The sequence below is a fragment of the Schistocerca gregaria genome, chromosome 11, assembly GCF_023897955.1.
Source record: "Schistocerca gregaria isolate iqSchGreg1 chromosome 11, iqSchGreg1.2, whole genome shotgun sequence".
Classification (NCBI taxonomy): domain Eukaryota; kingdom Metazoa; phylum Arthropoda; class Insecta; order Orthoptera; family Acrididae; genus Schistocerca; species Schistocerca gregaria.
This window is the reverse complement of record NC_064930.1, coordinates 53,178,743-53,200,941: the sequence shown is the minus strand read 5'-3', so window position 1 is coordinate 53,200,941 and position 22,199 is coordinate 53,178,743. Positions and strand designations below refer to the sequence as shown.

Here is a 22,199-nt window from a genome sequence, read left to right as displayed (position 1 = left end):
ATATGCATCCTTAATAAGGTAGTATGCTATTTCATCCTATTAACTCTTTCTTTAATGGGCTTCTCTCTCCAGACTTTCTTGTTCCATCAGGCCCTCCCAGTGTGTTGGGAGCAGTGTCAGTAACAATGACTGCTATTAGATACTCCAAGCTTCAAGCTCTGCCTGAAATACCGGCATTCCCAAGATAACAGGTTTTTCAAGACAGGTGCTCACACGACAACAGGAAGCATTTTGTAATGTGGAACATGCGAAGATGACACCCATTACCACAGTTTGAAGCAATTTCCAGTGACAGTTCGAGATCGATCACATAATGAGAACTACAAGAGTTATTTGAAAGTAAGGTCCAATCGTTTGCAGAATGAAATCCACTGTGAAAATCGAAAATGTTTTGTTTGTGACAGTTAGCTACACCTTCCAGCTACTTCTCTACATAGTCGCCACTCTGACTTAGACATTTGTCATAGCGTTGTGCCAAATTTCCAATTCTCTCATCGTAAAAGGCAGCTGCCTGTGCTTTCACCGATACAGCCAGTTGACTGTGCCAAAATGTTGTCTTCAAAGACAGCGGTTTATGTGAGCAGAGCTGAAACACAGGGGCAGCTGTACTGTGGGTTCACACACACGTCCCATCGAAAACGCTGCAGGAGCAACTCCATTCATCTGCAGAGGGCAGCAGAAAACTGTTAGGAGGAATTAACTGCACAACACCTGCGTTATGTGGGCCGCATGACATCAGGCGAAATCTCTCACCGGGCCCTCACAATCGGTAGGAGACACCGTTTCCTAGGCACCTTCACGTGCTCTCTGTGCACTCAGAATAAAAGGAGCGACATGGTGTGATCGACCGGCACACTAGACACACTGTCTGACATATGTGTGCACAGCTTCATCAGATTTTCACAGTGGTTTCCAGTTCGCGTCCGACCGTAACTTACTTTCCAAATAGCCCTTGTGCATTAAGCATTGGCACTGATAGAGATAGGCTGCCTATGCAAACAGCAAAAGCACTTCACAGCTCCCGTGTTATAAGAGACAGTGTATGGAATGCAGTAATCCTTCCAATGCAGCCCCACACAGTCAGTCTGGGATTTAGCAAAGCCCCAGTTGACAGACTGGGTTGTTCTGCCTAAATGTTTTAAATTCCAGGCTCACGAGAAGCAACTTGTGCAGATATTTACAAGGAGGGGGGGGGGGGGGGGGGGGGGGAACACCACTGTCTTCAGTGTAGACATGTTCGGTTTCCCAGAAAAATGACGATTTCATGGACAGTGTAGTCTTCAGCGACAACACAGATGACTGGCCTAATGTTCAAATCTGGTATTTGGAACACCCTTGACTAATCGTTGATTGCGTCAGAGTTTCTCGTGTCCTCACCACCACGAGCATAACAAAGCTTTTATGGGCAATTTGTCTTTGTAGGACGAATTGGAATGGGATACTCTATCTGGGAACGCTCCAGATTTCATTTCCCGACAGAATGCAGCTCCACTCCACATCCACAGTGTGACAACACCTGAATGAAAATCAGTGTCAGATGGGTTGCATTGATCTTGCTGACAAAGCACTGTCAAGATGGCAACAGACACGGCACCGTGCGACTTCTTTTTACGGGGTTCTGTCACCGTCACCTCGTGGTGGCAAATCGCAGGAGCCCGTGCCACTGCTACACGAGAACATGTTGATTCCATTATGGGAAGAAATGGACTATCTATTATCTATATCTACATAATACTTCACAAGCCACTGTGTGGTGTATGGCTGAGGGCACCATGTATGACTACTAGCCATTTCCTTTTCTGTTCCACTGACAAATAGAGTGAGGGAAAAACAACTGCCCACATGCCTCATACAAGCCCCATTTCTCTTATCTTTTCTTCACGGACCTTACACAAAATATATGTTAGCGGTGGTAGATTCATTCTGCAGTCAACTTCGTATGCTCGTTCTCTACTTTTTCTCAATAGTGTTTCATGATAAGAACATCATCTCCCCTCCAGGGATTGCCATCTAAGTTGACGAAGCATGCCTGAAATACTAGTGTGTTGTGACCAGGGGCTGAGTCTGGACACAGGGCCCAGAGATGGTGGTTGTGTGTGAGTTGCATTTGCATGACTGTATGTGTATGTTGTGTAATTCAGATTAAGCCCTTTTTGTCCAAAAGCTTTGACAGTCTTTTCGTTGTGCCTATCTGTGACTGAATATCTATGCTATGTGACAAGCTCCAATCTATCCTTTTTGTGATAACGTCACATAGGGTACTCGACAAAATCTGCTATGTAGTGTGTTATAGGACTGATAATGTTATCCCATGTAAAACACTTTGATTTATCAATAAAAATCTCTAACACAACAGGGACACAACAGCCGTATAACTAGAATAACCAGTCTTTCATACATTTTTAATTTTATCACACAAAACAACAAGTTTACTGTTACCAGTCAACAGTAATTTCTCATATTATTTTATATCGATAACAATCAGTGTGAAGCTAAAAATGTTCAAATTTTAACTTTTTAATTTTAATCAGCATACTAGATACATTTTTCCAGTTTTATTTTTGGGTAAATTTATGTGCTTTTAATGTTAATAAAAAGAAATATGAAGCTTATGCTCATTCTCTCCATTCCCACCTGATGGAAACATTTGAAAATTTATCACATTTCTCTCAGCCCTCGTTGCACCTTTGAGCACTTCAGCAATTTTCTAACAATATTTCCTTCCTTTCCTTTCGCAAGGAGCACCTACGGTGCTTATATTCTTATGTCACCACATCATATTCTTCTCAGACCATCCTTTCATGGCTCTCCATAAGATATGGAAACCTAACACAGCACAGCCGAACTCTACTTGCTTGCACTTGCTTACTGAGAGAATTCTTGTTTGCTGTTACTCATTCTTTTGTGTTCACTCTAGTTTAAACTGTCACTATATCTTTGAAGAGCCTTCTCTATGATGTTTGCTTATCAACTTTATACTACATTCTTATTGCCTGCTTCTGTAGCGTGTATAATTTTTTTATCTTAGCCACTTACACCATACGAATATGCCATAGGAGAGCATGGGCTGAAATTATGCTAGCAATATCTGCAGATCAAAACAATGAGAGATTTCAAAGCACAAAGCAGGCAGAAATGAGCTATTTGGTTAACTCATCCATGTGCTAGTGCCACATCAGTTTATTATCTATCTAGATGCTCAGGAACTTCACATGTGGAGCCTCACCCAGTAGTAAGCCCATTGATCTCACTTCTGGTGCCTGTGAAACTTGAGTACTTGCAAGATTAATGGATGAGATTTTTACTGTAAATAACCTGTAAGGCTGTTCCACTTCTCTCCAGTCTGAAATCTGGTAGTGATGTGTTTGTGTCCTTTATCAATACACTTGTCATCAGCAAACAAAATTCTGGAAGAGTCCACAAATATCCTAGGTAAATCATTAAAATAGAACAGGGATATTTTAAAAAATAGTTTCACTAGATAAATGAAACGCGTAACACATAAAGGAAATAAAAGAATTAAGGATATCACGCATGAAATAAAGGAGCCCTACAATGGGCAGAATAAAGGTTAATTTTTTTAGCAGAGTATACTGGAATTGTATTTATAAGTATGTGAATGGAATGGGAAGATGCCCTGATGACTTGTAGAACATGAAGTGGCTTCTGCCATGCACATGACAGTGGTCTGAACAGCACGGATGTAGATGTGACGGAACAGAAATGGGCCAAGCACAGAATCTTGGGGGACGCACATTTAATGTCCCCCACCCCCCCCCCCCCCCCTGATCCTGTGGATTTGTTTCATTCCTGCCATATCATTTGTTAATGTGTCCTTTGATTTCAATACCATACCATCTTCATATCCTAGTATAATTTTACAATAAGTCAAATGGTGCTAAGAAAGACCAAACAGCTGAAAGTTATATAGAAGTTTTTTTGACAAGCTCTCTACATGTTTTTGAGGGTGCCAATTTCAAGTTTTCAAAGTCCCACCAAAATTTCTGCCCATAAATGGGTCAAAAAATAAAAAAAAAAACTTCAAAAAATGGGACCTTTTTGGGTTTTCTGCTTATAACACAGAAACGACACAATTTCCGGCAACACTGATGATTTATGAAAATAAAAGGATACAGTTTCCCAAAAAATTGGTCTCGGTGACTTTTTTCATCAGATCGACTATATGGCGTGCAACACCTTTCGAAGTTAGCGCGATTTAGAAGCCGAGCTGGGCCACCTCGTGGCCCTGCACTTTGTCGCGCATCCATTGCCGAATCCACCCTCTAGTGTCACAATGTTATTGGACTGGTTTGTGGCTGATGCTTGCTGTGGTGAAGGATTAAAGTGGCACTGACCTCCCACGCCTATTACATCGAGCAGTTTGGCACACTGGGCAGTCATTTTAGGATATCTGTGCCAGTTGTGTTCCTTAACTCAATGGAAGTACAATTCAGGATATATTGTAGTTTTGACAAGTATCCTGGCAAGCTTAGCACTAGCACCGACGAGAACGAGTGAAGAAAACTAATCTTCAAACAAACAACAGTAACACGTGTCACTCGTGAAAAATTCCTCTTTAATTCAAAGATCGACGATCACTCCATATCAGTAGTAATAAACATATTGGCCAAAGCAAGATGTGGAAGATGCCGATACCTCGATTATCCACACTGCATTATCTTTGCCCCACACATTCAATTGTCATAATTGGTGGGTAAGTCGTGAATCTTCTCGTCACTCTATCAGGCCTCATTCGACAAAGTAATGTAGTATTATTGAAACTAGGGAAAAGGATAAATACTAAAGCAGCTTTATTTTCCACTCGAGAGGGTATCCTGTCGCGTGCAGTCGGCGGCTGTGATATTACTTCTGCACTTTTACAAACAGCACGAGGTAAAATACATCACTACACTGACGAAACACCGTGAATTGAAACAGGACATATAGATACTGAAGGATCCACATGTAGACAAGGAGGCTCTTGTGGAGTGTTGTAAACAATTCCTCATCAGGCTATGGAAGTGATGTTATTCTGACATATATCACATTCAAATGCAAAACTGTGTGTCATGGGTGCTCATGTAGCTACCAAAAAACAGGCCCCCACTGCTTGAAGCTTTGCAAGAAATGTGATAGAGTTCATGAGAATGTCAGCCACTTCAATCCACAAGACTCAGAAGAAACCACATTGGAAGAATAGAAAGAACAGGAGAATGCTACAAGGACTCCTACAGACAAAAGTAAGCAATATTTCACATTGTTGTTGTTATAATTTCATGTTATGAAAGCCCATGATCTCATTATTGTGATAAATACTGTACATCACTTTCAGTTCTAATTATTTACCTATTATGAAGTGAAATTAGTCTTCTGCTATCTTACTTAGCTGTAACATACCCATATACAATCCCATTTTGCAGACAAATCAAGTAAAGACAAGGGTAGTGGTGCACTAAGTGCAAAGAGGATGAATCTTCTTTAAAATTACTATATTAATATTATAATATTATGATAATTATTATTCAACAATTGAAAATCTAGGAAGGAATGTAACAATGTTATGAAAAGGACAGTTGCTACTCACCATATAGCAGAGATGCTGAGTTGTACATAGTATTATCACAAATAAAGCTTCCGATCGGTAAGGTCTTTGTCAAAAATAGATGACTGATACACACACACACACACACACACACACACACACACACACACACACACACAAACGTAGCTCACACACTCGTGACCACAACCACGGTCTCTAGCAGCTGTAGCCAGATTGCGAGCAGCAGAGCATTATGGGCAAGGCTACCAGGTGGGGGTAAGGTGGAGGCTGGGGGCAGGGAGAGAGGGTAAGGGTGGGGGACGGTAAAGTGCTGCTGGCAGCGTGCAGGGAGGGGGCGGAGAGTGGGGCAGCTAGGTGCAGTCGAGAGGTTAGACGGAGGGCAGGGGAGAGGGGGGGGGTAGGGGAAAACAAGACTAGTAAAAAGACTGGCTGTGTTGGTGGAATAGAGGGTTGTGTAGTGCTGGAATGGGAACAGGGAAGAGGCTAGATGGGTAAGGACAATGACTGATGAAGGTTGAGGCCAGGGGGGTTACGGGAATGTAGGATATATTGGAGGGAGACAGCTTGTTAGTTGTCATGCCCACACAGAATGAGCCCAGTGGTTGCAGCATAGCTTGTAGATCACTAGACTGGTTTTAAAGGGATAGATGTTGTTTGTGGCCGAATTGGAGTAGGTGATGCCGGGAGGATGTATGGGACAGGTCTTGCAACTAGGTCTATTTAGGGATATGAGTCATGAGGTAAGGCGTTGGGAGCAGGAGTTGTGTAGGGATGGACAAGGATATTTTGTAAGTTTAGTGGGTGGCAGCAGAATACTGCTGTGGGAGACGTGGGAAGGATAGTGGGCAGGACATTTCCCATTTCAGGGCACGACAAAAGGTAGTCAAAACCCTGGCGATTAATGTAATTTGGTTGCTCCAGTCCTGGGTAATAGTGTGTTACGAGAGGAATACTCCTCTGTGGTTGGACCGTGGGACTTTGTGAGGTGGTGGCAGACTGGAAAAATAAGACACAGGAGATTTGTTTTTTTTTTTTTACAAGGTTGGGAGGATAATTACGGTCTGTGAAGGTTTCAGTGAGACCCTCGGAATATTTTGAGAGCGATCACTTGTCACTGCAGATACAATGGCCTCACGTGCCTAGGCTGTATGGAAGGGACTTCTCTGTATGTAAAGGGTCACAGCTGTCAAAGTGGAGATATTGCTGGTGGTTATTAGGTTTGGTAGGGATGGAGGTACTGATGTATGATGCAGCCATCCATAAGGTGGAGGTCAATATCTAGGAAGGTGGTCGTGTGTGTGTGTGTGTGTGTGTGTGTGTGTGTGTGTGTGTGTGTGTGTGTGTGTGTGTGTGTGTGAGGGGGTCTAATTTGGCTAAGACCTTACTAGCCCGAAAGCTATATTTGTGACAGTCTTATTGTTGTGCCAATCTGTGACTCAGAACCTCATCTATATGATGAGTGGCAACTTTCCTTTTCACAATATTGTCAAATACAATAATATCCTACACCTGCAGATAGGATTTTGAAATCTCAGAACCAGTCGTGGTTTGAATAAATATTAGTACAACTGAAGTGGGTCTCTCTAAATAATTATCATGCCTCTGAGTTGCAGAAGTCCTACATACCAAAGCTTGCATAAACTTAGTTTTTAAAAAGATTAATGAGTAAATATAAGGCCTGGCCATTGAAAGAAAACAATACAATTTTTTTTAATGTAGTACCTCATTTTCTGTCACCTTCCAAACACAGAGAAACTATGCACACTCACAAACATGGGCACACACACTTAGCTGGTAGGTGCTGGGTGGGAGGGGAGATTGAAGAGGAGGGAATTATGGGGGTGTGCTGGTGAACAGAAGGCGTGTGTGATGCAGGAGTGGGAGTGGTGGAGGGGATAGAGGCAGGTGGAAGGCGGGGACTAGAGAAGATCGAGGCCGGCAGCCCTCCAGGATTGGAGGATACGGTGCAGCGAGAGTTCCCACCTGCGCAGTTCAGATTCAGAAAAGCTGGTGTCAGTGGAAAGGATCCAGATAGGACGGACTGTCAAGCAGTCATTAAAGTGAATCACAGGTCGTTGCACAACAGTTTACTATCAAATATGTCTGACTGAAGTTCAGTACCTCCTCTATATGGTGAGTAGCAATCTCTCTTAATTTTCCTATTGTACAATAACATAATATTATCAGCTGAAAAATATGTGTAATATTTACTCTTATCACCAGTATAAACAACAAAGTTTTATTAAATATACCAGTACACATTGCGTAAACTGTACATGCAGGAATGAAACAAAATGAATCTGATGACAGAAGAATATCGGTACCCCTATATCACCTCCAGAGGAGCTGTGCTTAATGCCACGTACTATGAGGGAACTGGAGAATTGAGCCGAGGGCGAACAAGGCAGAATTGGTCATTTCAAAGTGCCTCATCCCTCTCGTAGTGTCACATTACAAATATCGACATTGAAGTATTTCCACCAGCCGCAACATCGGGTAATTATTTATATACTTTTATTTCAGTTATTGGTGTTAGTATTATTTCAAACCATTCACACAATTTAGTTCATTTTCTGTTTCGTTTGGAGTATAGAAGACAATAGCAACGCGGCACTGTACTTTCTCGTCAACACAGATTTTTGCAGTGCAGCTCACCGTGACCGTTTAGCTAGCACGTGGTATCCGGGACGAGACAGTACCCGTATATCTCTAAGCGTCCTTCTACTTTATTGTATTAATGCAATAAAAGAACTAAAGATACTATTGTAATTGAGTTTTGTATACCACCTGACAAAAAAGTGAAGCACCCAGAAGGGGAGGAGGACACAAAATGAAACTTCACGAGCTAAGAGGGTTTGTGACATTATTTCATCGACCACAAAATCGAGTCAAATTTATGAAGAACTTGGCAGTGTGAGCTCATTTACCAACACGACACTGTATCCTGGATGCCCGTACACATGCACCGATGCAATTGGGAAGGGTGTCACAAAGCCTCCGTACCGTGTCCCGAGGTAAGCCGGGCTGCAACTCTCGATATCTGAGCCACTCCCACAGAGGTTCTATCGAGGACTGATCTGGGGATCTTGCCAGCAATGGGTATTCCTCAAAGCTTACGGGTAGTCCGTAGAACACGTGCTCTATGTGGACTGACACTGTCTTGTTGAAAAATGACACCACAGTACTGTCACAAGAGAGGTACCACATGTGAACGTGGGGCGTCTGCAGTGTCCCGTCATGCTGTCAGAGTTCCCTCGGTCATTACCGGCCGTAATCTGAAGTCGTACCTGGCAGCTCCCCGTACTACAGTGCCACGAGTAACACACTGTGCCCCTAGAAAATGTCAGAGGAGTTGAGACCTCTCCCCCCCCCCCCCCCCCCCCCCCCTGTTGACACCATACTCTCCAACTATGATCACCCAGAGTAGTGCAGAAAGGCCATTTGTCACCAAACGCAGTGCAATACCGTTCATCAGTGTTCCACACTTCCCGGTCGTGGCGCCACTCCGAATGCAGCCATCCATGTCGTCACTGTATCGGCAGCCCGTGCGTCGGACGGTAATACCCCAGTCCGGTTGCCACCGATCTCCGACCGGCAGTACAAAATGAAAGAGAATGTGGTAGGGACCGTTACTTGTTCTTTGACGGAAAGCACATACGTGAAGTGGTTATGGTGTTTGTGGTGCACGGTACTGTCATCCTCCTCTGTGACTGTCAGAAGTAGTGGACCGGGAACTCGCTACGACTGTCCAACATGGGGCCACAGTCGCATCTGAACGTTCCACAATTCCAGATACTGCACGATTTGTCCGGCCGGCAGCACGGAGATTGACAAAAAGGCCCCTTTCTAACTGTGTCAAGAACTGATAATGCTTTCTCACACCAGTCCATGGCACCTCCGTGTCCTTCACAGTGAGAACTCGAGATTTGACACCATTTGTACACTTTACATACCCTCCCGGGCCCAGTAAGACATTAAACAAAAACGACACTTAATGCACTGTGGTGGCCATTCTGTCACATATAATTGCCAAACTAATCATTTATGTACACACTGATGGAACATACGTATACAAAGTTACACTGACATCTGCTCGTGCCTTCCGCATGTTTCACTTTTTTGATCAGGCCGTGTAATTAATGCGATGAAAATGGGTCGTTTGTGTTAAGAGTCATTTGATGGTGAACGCTGATAACATCTGTACCGTATACAGCCAGAGAGGGATTTATCAATGTAAGAAACATTCACTACATTACAGTGTGAGAAGATTTTTAGAAAAAATAAGTAAACCATTGCTTTTTATTTCAATAACTTTAAATGGTGCACATACAAGGTGAAAGTATTAAATATGTCAAATGCAGATCTTATTTGCAGATGTCTCCAGACTGAGTATATTGTCAACAAACAACATTCATCTCTCCGATTTGATAATTATGAAGTTTTATTCCATAAGTGAAAAAAATTAATCTTGGAATAATACCCTGTTCCCTCCCTAGAATTATCAGCCAGGCCTGCAGATTTATGAGGAAACTACTTCAAAGCTGTAACAGAGCTAATATTTTTATGAAAATAAATAAATAAAATTACTGCAATATGAGTTCCAGACGTATGGTGTTTCATTAGATTTTCAGCAAGTGCGATGCTGATAAAGTAACAAATGCTTCAAAAAGAAACAATTTAAAGAGAAACTCCCCAGTCACATGCCCACTCCTGCACACATTACCTTCTCTCGGAGGTGCAGCAGGTCCTCTTCACGCGACCGGCTCTCGGGGTGGCCCAGCGGGTACCCTGCCACACCGATGGCAAACTGCTCGCCCTCTGTCCGGCTCCGTACGAACCTGACGAGGTCAATCGCGTGCACAAAGTCGCTCCGGCTGGTCTTGTTGTCTGAAAATTACAGACTGGCTGAACGTAACACCTCGTGTTATCGATGTTAATAAAATATTCCTGAAATATTAATTCTGAAGCTAAACCTTGCAAACCAAAAACGTTAAAGCATGAGTTGTCCAAACCAGAAATTTACTTGTCAGAATAAACTACCTGTTCACTCATTCACTCAATGTGTTCCATAGATGCAGTGCAGTTTGAGAATATTTTTCCACACTAGATATTTATCATCTTTCTTTTTTTTTATCTTCTGGCATTTTGTATGCTATTGATCTTAACAGTCTGTACAAATTGAATGATACATACAATAATAATAAAGAACACAGTCAAATTTTGTAGATTTGCATACAAATGTGCAATTGGTGTAAATTAAATTTTTGATCTTCTTTTGTTCAATCAAAAAATTGTCTATGGCATAGAAAGCCTTTTTTAAGCCATTTTTGTAAAACATTTCTGAAGGTCTTTAATGAGGGAATGTGTCATGGTAACAGTGGATCCTCCAGGGTAGCCAAGTGCGCTAATGCACTGCTTCCTGGACTTGTAGGTGCACCAGCCCCGGTTCGAACCCGCCTGGAGGATTAATGGCGAGGGCCGGTGTGCTAGCCAGCCTGGATGGGGATTTTAGGCGGTTTTCCACATCCCGCTAGGTGAATACCAGGCTGGTCCCCACATTCCGCTTCAGTCACACGCGTCGCGGACATTTGAAACACATCCAAACTATTTCATGATTTACAGTAAACGCAGACAGTTGGGGTACACTGATCCCCTCCTGCATCTCTAGCACTAACACTACCAAATCCATTGTAACCACGCCGACCCTGCAATCGCTGCGGGACTGTGGTGTAAGCGAAAGAAAGAAAGAAAGAAAGAAAGAAAGAGTCATGGTGACAGTGCATTGAACAGTTTTACCCCAAGGTATGTAAAGCTGTTGTCAGTCTTGCTTAATCTTGTAAAGATTTTGTTGTGATAGTGCCACGACATTTAACAGTGCCGCCACGACAGTACGCACAAATGGCGATAGAGGCGCTCCGCAAATCGGCTGAGCGTGGGAGCGCCACCTAGCTACGAACGGCGCCGGCCGCGTGTCACGGCACGGCAGTCCAATACGAGAGACTGAGTTGTAATCATGTGATCAGCTATTGTTTCTAAGAGAGAGTGTGAATATCCATGCAATTATTGTGATTAAAGGTTACAACAGATTTGATAAATCTTTTCTTTGTGTCACGTTTTGTGACAATGAAATTATTGCCTTAATCTGTAGCTCTGCTGTTTTTCTTTCATGTAGGCTACGCAATTAAGTATATATAACAAAGGGACTGCTACGATGCCCAGTTTCTCGAAAAGTGGCCTGCTGGGTACATTGTTTTTGATAATACCCACTACCCATCTGATACGCTTTTTCTTATACCCGTGAACTCTTTTCACCCCAGTAGAGCTGCCCCAAAACAGTATGCAGTGTGTCATGTGACTGTGAAAAAATTCATAATGTAGGATCTAAGCAACATATTTTCACTCACACATGCTCTAGGTTTATGTAACAGGAATATGACCTTTGGTAACTTAGTGCATACAGAATATGTGTGGAGGTTACAAGTTAATTTGGAATCTACTTGTACACCAGATGTTTGACAGTACAATCATTGTTGGTATTGCATTAACTACATAAATTGTCAATTTTATTCTGGTTTACAGTCATTCATCGTCTTTAAACGGGATACTAGAAATTCTTAGGTTGGCTTTGCTTCTGTTTCTCTAGGTCCTCCATGTCATTTCCAGCTGCAATGAAAGTGGTATTATCAGCATACAGAACAGATTTACATGGCTTAATATTAGGTACATCATTGATATAAATTATAAACAATGAAGAGTCCCACCATACCTCTTGCTACATCTAGAAATCCAGAGCAGAAACATTAAAGTGTACCTTCTGCTCACTATTGGCAAGATACAATTCTGTAAGAGTGAGAGGGACTTCAAAATGGAAAACCATTTCACATGGAGTACCCCAAGGTTCTGTCTTAGGTCCCGTTCTGTTTTTGTTTTACATAAATGATCTGCCACTTAATACTGAGTGTCACTAAGTTTTATTTGCAGATGACACATCTTTAATCATTGAAAGTAACATTGCAGATCAAATTCCACAAACTGTATTAAATACTTTAGAAATCTTAGATAGCTGGTTTGATTTAAATGGGTTAAAATTAAACATGGAAAAGACTCAGTTAATGCAATTTAAGACAAAACCAGCAAAATTAAATGATATTCAGGTCAGTCATAGAAACCAGGATTTGCAGGAAGCTAGTGATGTGAAATTCCTAAGAATGCAACTAGATAAAAATCTATCATGGGGGTCACACATACAGTCCCTTGCAAATAAATTAAATAGCTTAGCATATGCAATGAGAATATTGTACAATGTTACCAGTATGGACATAAGAAAAGTAGTATAATACATCTACTTTGAGTCAGTAATAAGGTATGGAATTGTATTTTGGGGTAACCCAAACCATGTGTGTCGAATATTCAAACTTCAGAAAACCATCATTAAAAAAATGCACAATGTAGAGCGAAGAAAATCATGTCACTCACTCCTAAAAAATCTGAGTATACTGAGTGTTCCCTCACTATACATATACAAGCTGATTATCTTTGTACGCAGTAACCCTGATTTATTTGCAGCAAATCATTTTCAACATGATTACAACACCAGAAATCAAAATAATTTTATACTATGCACCCACCATTTAAAACTTTATGCTCAAACTCCACACTATATGTGTATGAAAATTTATAATAAAGTGAAAGGAAGAGAACTGCTCAGCATAAATTTAGAAACACTGGAAAAATCCTTACAAGAGAAACTAGTGCAGAAATATTACTATTCAGTAGAAGAATTCATAAATGACAACCTGAAAGTTTGAGCAGGAGAGAGCAAGTACTTAGGACTGTTAATCTTAAAAGTTTGTTACTTTTGAAGAAAAATTATCAATTGCTTAATTAAGTTATTATTCATTACTGTATATTATATTACTGGTATTATAAGGAAAATTGTAAACCAGTTTTTGTGTACTGACAAGTCTCCTATAGTTGGCTTGAAATAGCATGTTATGAGACAATAAACTTCTATTTCTGTTTCTATTTTTCATTTCTGTCATTTGAGAGAGAAGTTTCATGAATTATTGAAATCATTCTGACATCCTACTTGTCTCTCCACATGACGAGAAGAATATCACATTGCTCTCCGCATGATGAGAACTTTATCGTATTATCTACAGAAAACTATGAGATCTTTCTTCATTCTTGATCTTGTTTTCACAGTTTTGCTCTCCTAGTACCACAGATCTGGTTTTGCTTTCGAGTAGTAACTCTTTAGTAGACATGCTGTTATAACAATTAAACATGCTATTATAACAGTTATTGTGGCAGAAATGGTGCTACATACTAAGATAATGGCCAAAAACCCATTCTTCCAGTTACTTCTCTTCACCAGTGTAAATCACTATACTGGAGATACAGCCTACGTCTCTCTCACACACCATCCTAACAAATAACCCATACTTTTGTCATCGTTGCAGAGTTGTGTGATTGAAACCTCATCTGTACACTCTGTGAAATCATCCCATCATTCAAAGACAATTATCTCTCTGGTCTGTGCAGTGTCCCGAATTTATGGAATAAATAATCCAGCACATGTTGTACTTTGAAGAGTCTCCCAGTTCTATTGTTCAATTTCATACCAGAATGTCAAAATCTGTTCAAGGGGTCGATTTCGTGGAAGAAAGCAAGCACTGAGGTCATCAGTCTCGTCCAATTAGGGATGGAACCATCCCGGCATTTGCCTAAATCAGGAAGGCCGGACACGGGATTGAACTGTCGTCCTCCTGAAAATCTGTTCAAATCTCTCAGTCTGTGACAATAGTGGGGTACCTATTAGACAGTCTGTTAAGCGATGCTCTTTTATCTTTTCTTGGTTGTCCCATCAGAACAATTAGGTCAAGGAATCTCCTCATGTAACAGTAAACCATTCAAGTGTTTTGTGTGATGTTTTATCTTTCACTGAGATCTGAAGATGACAGGAGCAAAACACCTTGCAAAACATTTCAAACAAGTTGTCACCAAACGTCCAGCTAATCACAGTGGCTACACAGTCACACTGTGTTGGAAATGTAATGACCACAGGATAACCATCAAATAGTTGCAAGTGTGGCTGAATATCAATCTCAAACCAATCATTGTTTTCATTATGACAAAATGAATCATTCTCACAATCAGTCACCTTCACCGTTGCTGTCGGAATGACTTGACACCGATGCCACATTACACTTCTTTGTACGTCTAAAAATGACACTGTCCCTAGAATCATTCTCAGGCCCATACAAACATTCCTTAACACAATCATCTGGATCTTCATTCTCACTAGGGACATCTTAGCATGCATCAGCAAAAATAAACCCAAAAATATTTCAGTGTCATTCATTTCCTTCCGTTTTCTGAATAGAGCTATCTCTAAGAGCAGGAGAAACTTCAAGACGAAAATTATGGTTAGGTTAGGTTAGTGTTGTTTAACGTCCCGTCGACAACGAGGTCATTAGAGACGGAGCGCAAGCTCGGGTTAGGGAAGGATGGGGAAGGAAATCGGCCGTGCCCTTTTCAAAGGAACCATCCCGGCATTTGCCTGAAACGATTTAGGGAAATCACGGAAAACCTAAATCAGGATGGCTGGAGACGGGATTGAACCGTCGTCCTCCCGAATGCGAGTCCAGTGTGCTAACCACTGCGCCACCTCGCTCGGTACGAAAATTATGTAACTATTTGAAATATCAAAATACACTCACAATACTGAATAAGTAAAAAGTACACAAAGCAATCACGTTCGCTATGTTGCCTATGGGTGTAAACACGTAACTACACACAGTCTATGGGCAGCTTGTAGTAAACACGAGTTATCTCACAATCCGTCCACAACAGACGGTGTTTGAAAAACGAGAAATTTCAGTATCTGTCCACAGTGTGTTAAGCCACCTACAAAAGGCAAACATTGGCAGACACTCCATCATCTTGGTATCTGCAGCACATACAAAATAGTTCCTAGAAAAAAGTTCTGGCAGGCAGAAATTGTGACAGTTTCAAATCACTGGCCAACAAATTCAATGATTACTATCTCTGCATTTGGCAGTCCGACGTGCTGATCACTAGCACAAAGCAAGACGTTGAGAATCCCAACCAATTTGTAAGGAAATTGCAAAACGATAAATAAATAAATGTGTCAGATTAGCCTCATTTTCTGCAAACTATCCAGTTACCTAAATTCAGTGATTGAAAAGTTATTTTTGCTACATGGGAAATAGTAGTGTTTGTTATAAAGTTCTGTAAGTAATGGTGTACTACCAGTAATCCCTCAATTTTTAAAGAATCAAACTCCCATTTATAAAACAGCTTCAAACATCTGATTACTTTACAAGTGGCTTAATGTGTTAAATGTTTGACTTTAAGCACGCAACTGATAAAAAGTTTAGGAAAGCAGACATTAAGTTGCAGTCAGGTACAATTAAAGGACACTTACACAAAGCTTTCAGCCACAGCCTTCTTCCACAAAAGACAAAGACAGAAACACTCATCACTGATACACACAAGCAAGCACACCTCTCACGCACCTCCGACAGTTCAGGTGAACCGTGTCTGCAACTTCTTCTTTATTTTATGTAGCAATCTATCTTTTCCTACACTGTTGATATTCCTATGTGGGTTTCCCATTGTTCATTTAAAGTTTAGGAAAGGTTTGAAATCGTGCCTCAAGTTGGTAGCGTGTTGATAAGTGCTCGTGTTATCAAACACTGGATGAATATAATGTGGGTAATTTGAGCTCATTTTTAAGCAAAAACTAGTTGCTCTACACATTTCACTGTTTGTATCATCTTCACAGAACTACGTGTTGTACAATGATATAATTATACACATACATTCAGTGGTAGTCTTTGATTCTTTTATTTTAATATGGTCAGTGATAAAGAAGAAATAAATTAAAACATTATGTCTGACACTGAAGTTTTACTGCACAACAGCAAATATGTAGTAAGCAATATTTTTTTCCCTTTCATTAATGTGTAGAGAGTGTCAGTGAGAAAAAGTTTTGTAAAAGTTTGAAATTACATACAAAGTTTGTCGGAAGTTCCTAAGTGCCATTATTCTCAAATACTGGATGAAGAAAGTCAGTTAGGCAGCCTCAACACAAACAAACAGTTCCAAGGGTTGTGATACACCTGAGAGTTTTTTACTCTCAGACAGTTCTGTACTCTTAGAGAGCACTCACTGAATTGTTCATACTATAGTTCGAGTTTGCATCATGTAACGACTTGGTCCAATTTTCAGCCGTTCTGCACATTCCTCTCTGTTAACTGCTGGCAGCCAATAAGATTCATTCTCTCTCCGAGCGGCTAGCAACGAGTAACAAACTAGGCTGCAAGAATCTCTCTCCCACACGCTATGCTGTTGCCGTACGTGGCGGCAGTACAGTTTCACTCCCAGAGTGATTCAGTTATTCATTCAGATGTCGGTGTTACTTTCTTGTTGCAGTATAGCTGTGAATGTTTATCTGTTAATGTTTTAGTGTGATTTCCAAATAAATATGTCAGTTAACAGCAATAAATGTGAAGTCCCTCTTAAGCAATTTCTAATCAAATTGCATGCCTACAGAGTATCTTCTCAATTGTGGGACTGGCTTCACGATTTCGAATCATAGAAAGGTTGCAGAGTGTAGTAACTGATGGAAAATTGTTGGGTGAAACAGAAGTGATATCTGGCATTCCCCAAGGAAGTGGTATAGGTCCTCTGCTGTAACTCATGTACCTAAGCGAATTAGGAGACAATCTGAGCAGCCCTCTTAGACTGTTTGCGGATGATCCTGCAACTTACCATCTTCTAAAGTCATCTGACAATCAAAACAAATTTCAAAACAATTTAGACATGATATCTGTTTGATGCAAAAAGTGACAACTGACTATAAATAATGAAATGCAGGAAGTCATTTGCATGAGTACTAAAATGAATCTGCTAAATTTCAGTTACATATAAAACACACAAATCTAAAGGCTGTAAAGTCAACTAAATATTTAAGGAGTACAATTATGAATAACTTAAATTGGAATGATCACATAGATAATGTTGTGGGGAAAGCACACCAAAGACTGATCAATCAGCAGAACACTTAGGAAATTCAACATGTCTACTAAAGAGACTGCCTACACGATGCTTGTCTGTCCTCTTTTGGAGTACTGCTGTCCGCATCAGATGGGATTGACGGAGAACATCAAAACATTTTATAGAAGGGAAGCTTGTTTTGCATTACCATGAAATAGGGGAGAGAGTGCCATGGATACGATAAGCGGATTGGGGTGGCTACCATAAAAAAATTCTTTTTTGTTGCGGCAGCCCCTTCTCATGAAATTTCAGTCACCTAATTTATCCACAGTGTGTGACAATATTTTGTTGGCACTCACCTACATAGGAACAAATAATCATCGTGATAAAATAACAGAAATCAAATATTTAAGCAATCGCTAGTTCCAAAAAATGTTCATAACATAGGTGGGAGAGAAACTGGTCTCAAAACATAGTGTGGAAAGAATACTATGAAGCATATTCTGATTTCTACATACTTACACTGCGGCAACATAAAATGAATAAAAATGTCGATACAAGTAATACTGATACAAAAAGCAATTGAACTGGGCCACTGGTACAACTATTTTTGAAAAACATGCTTATAGCTTTATAGAAGATGTGGGGGAAGGTAGTGATACTAACATCGAGAGCCAAAAACACTGAGCAGAGGAGAAGAAGTGAGAGAAAGAAGAACACAAAAAGTGAAAAGTTCTAGAAAAGAAACAATAGGGATTAGGCAAAAAATTTAAAAAGAAGCAGAAGGAAGAACAAAAATGACAGATAAAACACAAGAATTTTATGCTCAATGAACCCATACTCCACAGACAAAAATTTCTAAGGTTGTTCAGAGACATTTCCTGAATATTTTGGTGAGTGGGACTTTTTGGCCCCTGATGGATAATTACACAGTATCCAATCATCTACATCCATACTCTGCAAACCATCAAGAGGTGCATGGCAGAGGGTATGTCCCATTGTTATTAGCATTTCTTCCTGTCCCATTCACATATAAAGTGCGGTATTCACATATAAAGTGCGAGCGGTACATAGGCGGTTGTAGTACATTCCCAGAGAAATCATTTAAAGTCAGTTCTTGATATTTTCTTAATAGACTTTCTCGGGGTAGTTTACATCTATCTTCAAGAGACTTCCAGTTCGGTTCCTTCAGTAACTCTGTGACACTCTTCAACAGATTAAACAAACCTGTGACATTCATGCTGCCCTTCACTGTATACATCCAATATCCCCTGTTAGCCCTTTCTGATTCGGGTCCCACACACTTGAGCAACATTCTAGAACTGGCCACAAGAGTGATTTGAAAGCAATCTCTTCTGCAGACTGATTGCATTTCGCCAGTACTCCACCAATAAACAAAAACCTACCATCTGATTTGCCAGCGAGTGAATCTATGTGATCCCTATGAAGTGTTACACCCAGGTATTTGTATAAGTCGGCTGATTCCAACGGGGACTCATTGATGTTATAGCCATAGGATACTACTTTTTTTGTTTTGTTTTGTCAATTGAAGAATTTTGCTATTCTCAACATTTAGAACAAGTTGTCAATCTCTGCACCAGTTATCAAGATCCGACTGAATATTTATGCTGCATCTTTTAGTCAGTACTTCATTGTAGATAACTGCATCATCTGCAAAAAGCCTGATTTTACTATTAATATTGTCTACAACATCATTAATACACAAAATGAACAGCAAAGATCTCAACACACTTTCCTGGGGCATATTCGAAGTTACTTCTACATCTGACGATGACTCTCCATCTGAGATAACACACTGTGTACTCCCTACAAAAAGTCCTCAATGCAGTCACAAATTTCGCTTGATAGTCTATATGATCGTACTTTTGATAATAAGCGTAAATGCAGTACTGAGTCAAATAGTTTTCAGAAATTAAGAAATACTGTATCTACCTCGCTGCCTCGATCCAAAGCTTTCAGTATGACATGAGAAAACTGCAAGCTGGATTTAATGTGACTGACGTTTTCGATATCTGTGCTGGTTGCCACTGAGAAGGTCATTCTGTTCAAAATGTTCAAATGTGTGTGAACTCCTAAACGACCAAACTGCTGAGGTCATACACACACACACACACACACACACACACACACACACACACACACACACACACACACACGAGGGGTGAGTCGGTGGGAGGGGATGCGCAATCTGTGGCAGGGTGCCTCAAACCATTCGGCCACTCCACGCGGCTCATTCTGTTCGAGATACCTCATTATGAAACAGTCACAATAATAAAATATCTGGGAGCTTGCATACTGTAATGTTGTGATTTGTCATCAATTCTTAGATGAAACTGAAAATTATAACTCTCCATTTGGCTTCCTTTAAGTACCCAATACAAAGCACATAAGACATAAAATAAGTTTGATACTTCTGTTGTACAACAAATAGTCATAATACCTCTCTTTAATCTGTCAACAATGAGGGTGACCTACACCGATGAGCCAAGACATTATGATCATCTGCTTAATAGCTCGTTTGTTCATCTTTTGAATAAAATACATCACTGATTCTGCATGCCAGAGACCAGACAGTTTGTCGGTAGGTTTGTGGAGGTATTGTGGCATTAGATGTCTATGCACAGGTCATGTAATTCGTGTAAATAGCTGGCCACTGATTTGCGTACATCGAGCACGACGGGATGCAGGTGGTTCGCAGCTGTCAGTGTGTCTTCAATTACTACCACAGGTCCCACGCAAGCGCAGAAGAATGTCTCCCAACAGTCTGCGTCCGTGGCTCGTTACACGCTTACCTCAATGGTGACATTTGTGGAGACGGCCAACAACCGAGCGTGATTCCCCTGAAGAGCCGACATGTTTCCATTGACTGACAGTGAATTCTGATGGTCCTGTGCCCACCACAATCATAATCGACATTGTCGGGTCAACATGCAAACACACAGGGGTGGTTTATTGCACAGTTCCACTTCCAACACTTTACTATGAATGGTGTGCTCCGAAACACTTGTGCGTGGACCAGCACTGCTCTCTTTCAGCACAGATGCCACAGATCACCATCTATCCTATTTTTCAGAGCAGACAAGCCTCCGAACCCCACATTCTGTAAATAATTGTGGACATCCAACCATTTAGTGCCTAATGGTAGTTTCACTGTCCTTCTACCTCTTTCTATAATGCTCACAACAGTAGTGTGAACATTCCACCAGCTTTGCCATTTTTGAGATACTCGTTCAGAGGCTCTGTGTAATAATAATATGCCCTTGCTCTAAGTTGCTTATTTCAATGGATTTCCCCATATGCAGCCCAAATCTTCACTAGGGCAACCCTCTGTTCATGTCTGCTCTGCTTACATACTTTTGTTTCTGTGCCACATGCCCGCAATGACAACACATCCAATGTCACAGTGGGCAGTGGTCCTAAGTTTTGGCTTATCACTGTATTCATTGCTAAAACCTAATATTGCCCAGGTTTTAATTATATGAAATTTTTTTATAACTTTCAAATGAAAACATTAACACATTGTTTGACTTCTAACTTCATTAAAATGTAATTTATTAATTTTTCTGAATACAGACAAACAAAAGTTGATCTAGTAACAAACTAGAGCTGATTCACAAACAAACTAGCACACAATAACAATTACACTGCCTTCGCAGGCTCAGCTGCTTAAGTATTTACAGGGTTGTGAACATCAAAACTAGTGTACATATTGTTAATGTTACTATTTTAAGAAATTTACAATTACAAGAATTAATTTAACCTTAATTAAATCACACTATGGTGTACACAATGAAATGTGAATACAGACTGATTTTTCAAAGAAACAAAGTGTTCAGTGGTTACATCTGACATTTGTAAAATATGCAGTTTTACCAGTATGTACTCATTAGGTGTTAAATAATCCAGTAATTGATTAATTTCCAATTTTACTGACATCTTCAGTATACCATGTGTCGTGTATTTTTGAGTGGTGTATATTATATGTTTTCATTATAGTGACTTACAACTTGAGCTTTTACATACCTGACAAAAGAATTCTGTTATATTGCCATGTGCAGTAACAAATTTATGACTAATTAATGTAAATAAACAGGCAAATTTGTGGATCTGACTATACTGATTGGTTCATTTATAGAATATGTAGTGGTTAATAAAAAAGAAAATGAGAAGAAAAGAAAAGGTTGAAAATGTGGGAAGAAATCGTGAGTAAAAAGGGTTTTTTAAAATTATTAATGACCGTGAAAAAGGGAAAGAATGAAATGCAAGTCAGACTTCGTATAAGAGAAAAGTTACCGGACTTTGTGATTCGGAAAAGCTATTGTTGGGGTGCTCCTTGTGGCGTTTCTGAGAAAACTCAAACCAATTACCACAACAAAAATTATTTTAAAAAGAACAGATAATAACAAAACGTGATTAACAGGGGGAAATGGTGTAGATAAGAGTTCATCCTTTACCATGTTAACATGTCTTCTTTCGTGCGGCATCCAGGTCTTCAAAAATCTCCTACTTTGTTTCTGCGTGAAAAGTAGTAGCTGCTCCGAAATCTTGCAATTGTCCAGGAATCACTAATTTATACAAATCAAAATCGTCT

At 40.4% G+C, this 22,199-nt stretch overlaps 1 protein-coding gene across 1 annotated transcript in view; it reads right to left on the bottom strand.

Annotated features, from left to right (window-relative positions):
- The window catches only part of LOC126295015 (methylenetetrahydrofolate reductase), a 95,301-nt gene that overhangs the window by 33,463 nt on the left and 39,639 nt on the right, over positions 1 to 22,199 (bottom strand). Inside the window, exon 4 of the mRNA XM_049987267.1 lies at positions 10,287 to 10,450. Within this exon, the coding sequence (XP_049843224.1) occupies positions 10,287 to 10,450 (164 nt within the window). The remainder of the gene's footprint in view (positions 1 to 10,286; positions 10,451 to 22,199) is intronic.